General features: G+C 38.8%; 1 protein-coding gene across 2 annotated transcripts; it reads right to left on the reverse strand.

Moving 5' to 3' along the window:
- Positions 1-321: 321 nt before the first annotated feature.
- tmed2 (transmembrane p24 trafficking protein 2) lies at positions 322-10,111 on the reverse strand. 2 transcript variants are annotated; one of them, XM_015376828.1, is made up of 5 exons: positions 9,781-10,111; positions 5,419-5,611; positions 5,285-5,302; positions 1,659-1,766; positions 322-1,574 (listed from the first exon to the last, which is right to left on the reverse strand). In XM_015376828.1, the coding sequence occupies exons 1-5, from the start codon at positions 9,958-9,960 to the stop codon at positions 1,450-1,452; spliced, it is 624 nt and encodes a 207-aa protein (XP_015232314.1). In that variant the 5' UTR covers positions 9,961-10,111; the 3' UTR covers positions 322-1,449. The 2 variants fall into 2 exon arrangements, with proteins under 2 accessions (XP_015232314.1, XP_015232315.1); XM_015376829.1 differs by lacking the exon at positions 5,285-5,302 and having other exon boundaries at positions 9,781-10,107.
- Between the last annotated feature and the right edge of the window lie 271 nt (positions 10,112-10,382).

Raw genomic sequence — 10,382 nt, forward strand, 5'->3', positions numbered from 1 at the left:
TTTAATGCATTTTAATACCAATTAAGGCCTTATTGGAGAATTCAATGCCTTTTGAGACTTAAGGTTCCGCAGGAACCATTTGAAGATATGTGCTTGGAGTCCTTTCCTAGTTTTTAATAATATGGGTAAATATAAATTAGTTTTATTAATAATGAATGCTTCTGTTACTTCTCCAAAGTCTTGGGATATGTGTCCTTATAATTGACAATAAAAATATAGAATCAATTTAGTCCTGATCTTCTATATTGAGAATCAGATGAAAATGTTGGTTTACCAAGGTGCCTTAAAAGACAAGGTGTTTAAAAAGACAACAATCATACAGAATATTGGCTTTATTATGAAACCTGGGGCGTTTGTTCACATAGAGCCATCCTACATTTGTACACACCCACTAAGCAGATCTTGTTGCAGTCACAAAAAAAAAAAAAAAAAAAGACACCTTATTCCGAGCACGCAACCAGCCTGAGATCGCTGAGGATTTTTAATACAAAACCAAAGCATATTTCCTTACATGCAACTCACAGCGACTGCCACAAATGTGTTTGACTGTGGCATCCTCTTGATGGCTGCATACTGCTCCACAAATAAAACTATGAAAACAGTATGAACCAGTATTATTGTAAAACCCAAACCCGGACAAGTATTTCAGACAAAAAAATTATATGAAGTTCACAACCCCCTCCCCGAATTAACAAGTAGCATGGATTCTCGTATTCGTTCACTTTGAGAGCTGTAACCAAAAAATTTCAGTTAAAATCCGACCCTCAACTCAACAAATGCAGTCGTTTTAAAATTCTGTGAGCAAATAGGTGGCCTGGTCAGTTTTCTTAATACATAGGGAGCACAGACAAACCTCCAGGATTACAGTGGGTCCACTCTGGCGCCCCCAGGTTGTTTCATCTAATAACAGCAGTAGAGGTTGCCTAATATTCTGCAATGTGCATCCTTCAGATTTACAAACAAGGAGTGCAATTAGTTGAGAGCATGAAGACAAAGGACTGTGAATTTTGTCACAAGGGGAAAAAAAGCCTTCTGCATCTCAGATACTGGGTTTCAATTCATATTATGACATTCTCCTGTAGCGTGCCCTTCTTTTTTTATGCATTCATGAGCCTTTTTTGTGTTGCAGGTACAGAAGTCACTTGTAAAAGTAAAAAGTGTATTAGCACTAGTAACTGGTGCTTAACTATAATTATCAAACTTTGACCAAAAAAACTGGTAAACCCAAAAAACAAGGAAACACTAAAGGACTTCTAAGAAAACCTGTGTGGCCGTTCATTTCCAAACATACAGTTAAAGAGAGAATAAAGCAGAAAAAAAACAAAAACATCGGAGATCAAATCACATGTTGGCTTTTCTCAAAACTGCCAGTCTTGTCTTTCAGATTGTAAATAACTGTCTTGGTGTTGGAGAAAACAGTGGAGGACACAGAGGGATGGATTCAGAGGACTACACCACTCGTCGCACTTCAAAAAATCTCTTCAAGTAGTAAATCTGTCCAAGTGTCATGGCCACCAGAACCAGAGCTTCGAAGAAGGACCACAGGACCACTCTGCTGTTTGTGTTGTCGTTAACTACAAAAAACAAAGAGGAAAAGGTTGTCATGATTCAGTTTACTCCGTTCATCAAATCAAGCTGCTCTCGATTTCTGTTCTTACTTGCTCTGTGTATCCTCTCACGGACCTCCATGTACTCCTGCTCATGCTTCACTGCAGTCATAGCAACAGCTAGTTCGTTGATCATCTCCTCCAGCTTGTTTTGATGCGCTGAAACAACCAGTTAATAATTTATCAATATACAATTAAAGCAAAACACCATGCAGAGAACATGCATTTGGTTTATGCAGAACATGCAAGACCTTCTAACATCTGTGACCCGAGTGGCAGACGAATATTCCTTTACCACTAGGGGTCTGTGGGAGCATTTACTCCTCTACAGATTTATAATCATTACTTTGCGGTCACACTTTAACGACTCGGGTCAAACAGATTTTAGAATCAGAGACAACCTGAGTAAATACAAAATACAGCTTTAAATGATTTAAATTCATCCAGGGTGTAAAAAAAAAAAGCTAAAACTGCTCTTATCAAACCAGCCCTGTGAGAAAAAGTAATAAACCATGAATTAACTGAACTACAAGTCAGAGCATGTGAACGGAGCGGAGTGCAATTCGCGCTCCCCTTTGTGGAGGATGTTTGCTAGTGATATTAGTAGATAAGCATGTATAAGGTGGGATTCATTTAGGGGAGGGGCCAAAATTAGTGACGCCCGAAGCCTCGCTACACTGATACTACGTCACCGCTTTCTGGAAGTGGCTCAGAAAGAGCAAGAACAAGCATTTAAACAGCGTCACAACTCAATCAAGATGTGGGAGTTTGTAGGAGGATTGCGGTCAGTTGGATAGATACTGAGAAAAGATTGGTCGTTCTTCCAACTAATCTAGTTGATTAAAACTATTTTAGTTAAACAATGTAATGATGAAAATCTGAGCGAACCGCTGGATACAGTTGTAACTTTAGTGTTAATATTACTGTCTGACAAATAGTTGTCAATGTTTGTGGCGTCAGCTGTAAGACAGTGACTTCCACTCCTGAGGTTGATGGTTCAAGACCTATCTTTGACTTTTGAAAGTTGCGATTATACTATTGAGACAAATTTTTATTAATTTGTCCTAGTAAAAATATAGAATGGGTAAAAACACTGCCAAATTAGATTAGATGATTTAACCAAATTATTGGTTGAACACATAACTTCCAACACAATTAAAACTAAAAACTGTGGAAAAACTATTATGTTTGAATAAAAATGACAAACACCTTTCATTTTGCTCATCTTTGCGTTTCCAACGCTTTCCCTGTCTGCTTGAGCTTATTTCACTAAAATGGCAGAAAAACAGTGAACCTTAAAAGATTGTTCTCTTCTAAGAAATTTTCCACTTACAAAAAAAACAAAAAAAAACAACAAAAAGTTTTTATTATACACACCGAATCATTAACAATTTCAAAGGAACTGAAAATGGCCACAGTGGCGGCGGATGTAGGAGTTTGCCCTGAATTCGAAGGATTGACGGTTCAAGCCCCGGCTCCGACTTTGGGTGTTGATGTGTCCTTGGGCAAGACACTTCACCTGTATTGTTTACTGATGCTGGTCAAAGCGCCCGGTAGCGCCAGTGTACGGCAGCCTCTCTTCTGTCAGTGAGCCCCAGGGCTACAATGTAGCTTGCCACCATCAGTGTGTGAGAATGGGTGAATGACTGAATTTAGTGTAAAGCTCTTTGATCAAGTGTCCTGACTTGAAAAAAAGCTTTATATGAGTACAGGCCATTTACAAACTGTAGTTCTGCACTCCACCAGTAGGTGGTGACACATTCAGATGAAGCCTCATGAACTGTGGGGATCGTTGAAGTAATTTGGCCAAACGGCTCAATGACTCATGAGGCCTTATCTCACCATCACTAATGTTCGCTCAGTCGCTCCGCCACTCAAAGTTGCGCCTCAATTTTCCCTTTCACTCTGGTGAAATCGCTCCATGCTGGCTCACATATTTAGAAGGCATTTTCTGACATTTTTCCTTCACGTAATTCTGCCAGGGCCCAGGGACACACGGTGTTTGATTTAATCATGTGACCGATACATGTGTATTGTCTTATTTAACTGGCTGTTAAATTATCGCACTGCTTTCCAGCAGTGAACGTAACACCTCGCTCCATTCATGTTGCCCAGCGTTTCCTATTTAATTATTCATTTATTTTACTAGACTATATTAAAAAAGGTCACTTCGCATCCCATTGCAAATGAGATAACGTATAATGCATATATGCGATCTATTTTCAAATCACTTCAAGTAAACCTACTTTGCATTTTTTAATAAATGTTATTTTACAAATTTTATAATCCAACATTTTTAATTGACATTGTGAGCACATTGGAGCGGAGCGAAATCCTCGTTACGGCCTTTGAATTGAAAACCGCTCTGCGCCTCACCATATTTCTTCCGCTCCACCCTTTGCTCATATGCTCTGCTTCAAGTTGAGACAGACTGACTTGTCTGTAGCCATGTTTCCATCAACCTTTTTATTTTCCTTTTAAGTATCGTATTTTGTTCAAATATTAATGATATAGAAGCACATTTGTTGAACATTTATCCACATTATTGTTTCCTGTCTGCAGTAGGCTTCGTGAAAGGAAACATTAAAATCCTAATAATCTCTTAACATCTCCAAGTTAAAGTATTTATAACTGAGGCCAGCCCTAGTTTGCTCCCTCCACTTCCTGTTTATAACAGCCAAGTGTAACCCGAAAGTATGACATCATGCTTTGCATCACCTGGTTAATTCCCTCCAATTGATGGCAACACATCTAATTCACATTTTCTTAATTTAAAAACTTTGCTTCAATTTAAATGACTCTTGGATGGGATCACTAATGTGGGCTCTGGGCACGGCGCTTAACCTCATTATGACTGGCTGAAGGCAGCTTTATTGGAAACAGAGCTGCAGCTGTCCTTTATTTCAGTAATTGATTAATCTTATTACCCCTAGTCAAATCACGTTTTATGACAAAAAGACATTTGAACTTAAAAAAACATACAATTATTTTAAACAAAGAAAACATAAAAGATATCTAAATTCAATACTCGCAACACAGCAGTTTATTCAAAAATGGCTTTATATAGAAGATTAAAGGATTAAGAATCAATCCAATTTTATATTTACCCAAAAATACAAAAACTTCCAAAAAAGGTTTTGAAAAATAATCTGCGGACTAAAGTGAGAATATAACTTTTGGCAGGCCTTTGTCCTGTTATTGTAACAAATGACATGTCAGAATAAGAGCATCATACTAATATGAAAACAGGGCTGGTATTATGATTGTCTTCCACATCGATACAAAAGGCACATCTTTCACTGTTGATGGTCGAAAGGGTCGGAAAGCTTGTTACTGAAGAAATTACTTTATCCGACAGGACCTGGTTGGTATGGCTAGCTCTCGCCATCTCTTTAAATTAACAATGTGCATTTATAATGTTTATGTCCAACAATAAAATGTGTTTAATCCATTTAAGACAAGATAAATCATTAGAAATCTGTAAAAGATAATTTTTTTTTATTTCTCCGACGTTTACACTGCAAGCATTTAAATCATTAAACACCAAAGCTGCCTCTGTTGCAGCATAACCGTATTATTAGTTTATACTATGAAAACAATGCTGTTAGAGAAAACTCCACAGTGCATGTCAAACTCAAAAAATGCAGTATTCTTTTAGTCTGGGTTTTTTTTCCTACCATCCCAGCTGTCACCACCTACAAAGAAGGAAGATGCACCCAAAATAAAGTCAAAAGGGAAAGAAATTCAAAGGAAGGTTCAACAATAGAGTCTATAGCATAAAATATTATCTTCAAACGGCCTGTATGGGTACCTTCTGTCTCCATGTCTTGGCCTTTAGGGGCCTCTCCGATGTCGATGGTGAACATGACGATCTTGGGTGTCATGGTGGACATTTTGTTACTGAAGCAGAACTTATAGGTTCCGTCCATGTGTGCAGCCACCGAATATTTCCCACTGGACTCTCTGTCCCCTTTGTAAATCTGCTTTCCATCAGGCCCTGTTATCTACAAAAAAAAAGGGGGAAAGCTATGTTAAAGGTGCATTTTTTGTGTTGTTCAGTTACTATTTGGAGACTAAACCAGAGGTGGAGTTACAGGACACAGCATTACCCCGAGCTGTGTTCGGGCCTTGTCACACCTTGCCGTTTTAAACAGAAAGCTGAACTTTCTATGTGTATTTTTCAATTTTTGGTGTATAAATAGAGTATTAATAATGAGTCAAGAACTTATGTCCGACAACAGCCAAACTTATGCATAACACAGGACACCATAATGCCCATTAAATGACGCACAAGCATATGGGCAATAATTAGATCAATCAGATTAATACATTTGCATGATAAACATTAGTTGAAGGCCTGCACAGATGTATACCAACCAAATACATTGATGTATACGTGTTCTTGACCTCTGAAAGTTTAAATGTCAACACGAAGAAAAACAGAAGACTCACTATCAGTAATACTTGATGGATCGAGCCAAAGCTTAAAGGAATAGTATACCCAAAACATGATTAGCCTTCATTTTCTACTCACCCCCATGCTGAACAACACTCTGGAGTACTTTTTTGATATCTCAAATGCATCTGGAGATCTGGGAGGCTTCTTGCTGTCTGCTGACATTCAAATAATGGAGGTCTATGGTGCCCGAGGCAGAAAGGTCCATAAAAGTCCACAAAAAAACGTGTCAATATACCTCCATACTGCTCGTCCAATGTATTCCAAGTGTCCTGAGTGGGTAGCATCCAGAATTTACTCGAAACTAAGTCATTTAGAATGTTTTTAGAGCATAAACAGTAGTGTATAGGATTTCCTAAAAGCGCGTTCACGGCGCTACGGAAACCGCGGCAGACCAAACCAGATGAAAGTGCGCATTCAGCTCGGCAAAGAACTCATGCTCTTCCTCAACACTGAAGTCCTCAGACATTTTCTTTCGTCGTTTCTTTCTTTGCACAGGTAAACAGCACATTTCTTCTTCTACGCTTGCATTATCGGCAGAGCAGACGCTGAATGCGCACTTTCATCTGGTTTGGTCTGCCGCGGTTTCCGTAGACTCGTGAACGCGCTTTTAGGAAATCCTATACACTACTGTTTATGCTCTAAAAACATTCTAAATGGCTTCGTTTCGAGTAAATTATGGACGCCACCCACTCAGGACACTTGGAATACATTGGACGAGCAGTATGGAGGAATATTGACACGTTTTTTGTGGACTTTTATGGACCTTTCTGCCTCGGGCACCATAGACCTCCATTATTTGAATGTCAGCAGACAGCAAGAAGCCTCCCAGATCTCCAGATGCATTTGAGATATCAAAAAAGTACTCCAGAGTGTTGTTCAGCATGGGGGGGAGTAGAAAATGAAGGCTAATCATGTTTTGGGTGTACTATTCCTTTAATGTTGGTATTTTGAAAAACATTGTTCATATACCAAGAAAAATTATTTAAAAGAGGAAATTCTGCTGCCTGTGGCTTTTAATTTGCCCTAAATGCCACAGGTGTCTTATGTCCCATTTTCATTACTTTCCAAATTTTTATAAAATAAATTATATTTAAACACCATTACATTTGAGTATCAACTCAATGGGGACAGCATCTCAAATTCAAAGATGACCCAACAGTCCAAAATTATGTTATTTTTAGAGAAACAAACACAGCAGCAGCCTAGACTGCTGCAGTTACTCATAATGAGGCGCTGTGTTGAGTGTTTATGTCCGTCCTGCTTCAACGAGATGCATCTCCACCATGAGTGGCTCACCGCTGTAGCTAGCCTTTATCAGAATACTATTATTACATGACAAATTCTTAGTCCAACTGGCTGTTTTATTCTAATTACTCATTTCCATATAAATGGTGCAATCTGATTATAATTATTTTTTCTGAATACGTGTCACTGCGGACCTGAAGTTTGTGCATGTAAACAAAGCCATTGTTTGGTGATCATAACTAGTCGATTTCTAGCTAAAATGACTAGAACGGGTGCTTAGATTATGAAAAAAGCTTAAGATTCAGGTTTTGAGGAGAAGTGAAAAAGAACGAAAGATATTTTCACCCTAAGATTAAGTTTGAACAATTTGCCTAATTCCAAAATCTTATTTGTGGTAAAGATTGGGATTCAGCTTGTATTCCATCATGTTTTTAATTAAAGAGGGTATAACAACAAATACAAAGAACTCTTTTCAATAATCACTTGGCTTTACTGTGGCTGCTGATGGAAAAGCCAAAATCTGAATGAACAAACCTTGACCTAGTAAATATTCTTGCACATAGAAATATCTAGAAAAGTCACTGGAACATCAGACAAATGTATTTTTTAACTGATCAATGGATTCCAATAGTACTCTTAACATTTTGTTTATAATCATTTGGTATTGTTCTGCCTGAATTAAATCTAGGATCCGTTTCATGAAGTAAAACGTTTGAATCTTAATAATTCTGTGAATTATGCAAATTAAAGAAAAAACAGGTGGAATAGAGGCATTTAGGCTCCGTTCACACTGCAGCCTGAAGTGACCCAAATCCAATTATTTTGCCCATATGCGACTTGGATCTGTTCTTTTCATGAAACTCTGAACAACAGAGATCCGATTTTTTCCAATGCGACGCAGGTCATTTGGCTATGTGGTCCTGATATGAATCAGATCTTTTTAAATATGACCTGTGTCTGAACGACCAGGATGCATTTATCCGACCTGAACGCCATTATTAACCGACAAAGGTCACTATTCTGCTTCTTGCTACACAGAAGCGGTAAGAAAAACAAACACCATGGCGGATGATGATGATGATGCGGAGAGCAGTATTTATGCCTAACCATCTTCAAAAGATTGAGGTTTAAAGGTTTGGAAAGATCACTAGATGCGCTCCAGCTCTACATCCATGTTTACTTCTGTAAACACGAAGCACGCTGGCTTTCGACGTCATTGCGTCCTCTACTGCACATGCGGGAAACTCAAGCTGTATGAATGCAGTTTACACAGGAGATCACATACAAGTCGCATATGTTTGGAAATGTGAAAGGCAACGCAAAAAAATCAGATTTTACAAAAAAATCTGAATTGAGCATCAAGGCCTGCAGTGTGAACGTAGCCTTAGAAAGAGAAGCCCTATAAATGGAGCGGTTCTGCAGTTGGTGATCACAGACCATTTCTCTTTTCTTATCCTTTCTGACTGAGGTTTTCATCACTTTTACATGTCATACTGTCAGTGCTCTCACCCCTAGAGGTAGAGGCAGTGTCTAGAACTGACGGATGCCAATCAAGAAAGCTTGTAGTCTGACAGCCCAGTGTACATAGCATGGATAGGATAAACACAGGCAGATCTAAGCGCAATAGAGTCATTTATAGGGCATGGAGAACTTCAAACTGTAAAATTTGACTCAGATTTTAAGTGAATTTTTGTTTGCCTTATTAGAATAAAGAGTGTGATCAATCAAGAGTCCCCATTTTGGAGGAGCTGTACCTATGCTCCAAGGGGCTACCCACGTGTATGTGTATATATATATATATATATATATATATATATATACATACATATACACATACACACACACACACACACTAATGAGACATGAGTGAAACCTTTTAACCTCAGATTTTAATCTCTTCGAATTTCTGGATTATATAATTGTTATCAAATACCTTCCCGTACTATCCTCTTGTAAAACATGTCAGCATTGAAGCAACTGTTTTTAACAATGGATATGTTGACTTGAGGAGAAACATATGGCAGGAGCCAGCAACAGAAAAAGAAAAAAGAAAAGCAAGCAGATCCTAACAACCCCTTGCAATAATACTGGATCCTACTGAAAGCTGCCATATTATATGATGCAAAATTATACCCAGAAAGATGAGCTCAGTGTGAGCCAAATAGTTAGCAGCATATCCAAATGAAATGCTATAGCCGCATCCAGATCACCAACCCCACATCATATTTGCATTGACTAAACAGTCATCAGAATGGCGTATTAAATATCAACCAAAGGACCTAAATGCCATAAAAACAAACGGATCATAGCTCAGCATTTGGGTGACGTTTCACAGAGAGACGGCTAGTCGTTAGCGGCTAATATTAGCATGGGGCCTTGCTATCCGGTTGTCAGTTAGAGAAGTCAAAGCGGCAAATCCTTGACATGACACCCTTGTGATACTCGGACACACTCGATAAAGCATATTACCTCCACGTCGATGTCCAGGAAGCCTCCCTCGGCCACCTCAAACATGAGGCCCATCTTCGTGCCGGAGTTAACCCGCTCATAGAAGCACTCCTCTGCATGAGCATCTATGCTAACGAAGTAGCCCGATGCGGTAGCAGACAAGGCGGCCAGCAGGATAACTAGCTCTGAGGCGGTGAACATTATTTAAAAGTTGTGCTGAGAAAGCCGAAGGTATAAACAGTGTCCTCTAAAGGAGTAGCCTGTGATACACCGACTTTCTTGGAGTGGACGGTTGAAACGGGGAAGGCGCAACACTTCCACAGCCGTGTTCCGCTCTCTGATTGCCACGTACGGATTATTGCACGGCAAGCCGGAAAGGCGAAATTTTACGACAGCGCCTGAAAATTCTTCTCTGTTTTTTTTTTTTAACGGCAGTTTGCACCCAACTGCATGTTGCATTACTGCCATCCTATGAATTCATGTTAATGTACCATTTCTCAAAAATACTGATGAGACTGGTTTTTCTTAAAAAGAGAAAAAAAATCTTTAATTTCCCTACTTCATGATTTAACTGTGCAGCAAAAACTCAAATCTAAGCTTAAATATTTCCTTTGAATACTCAA

The sequence above is a fragment of the Cyprinodon variegatus genome, unplaced genomic scaffold, assembly GCF_000732505.1.
Source record: "Cyprinodon variegatus isolate N-32 unplaced genomic scaffold, C_variegatus-1.0 Scaffold142, whole genome shotgun sequence".
Taxonomy (NCBI): Eukaryota; Metazoa; Chordata; class Actinopteri; order Cyprinodontiformes; family Cyprinodontidae; genus Cyprinodon; species Cyprinodon variegatus.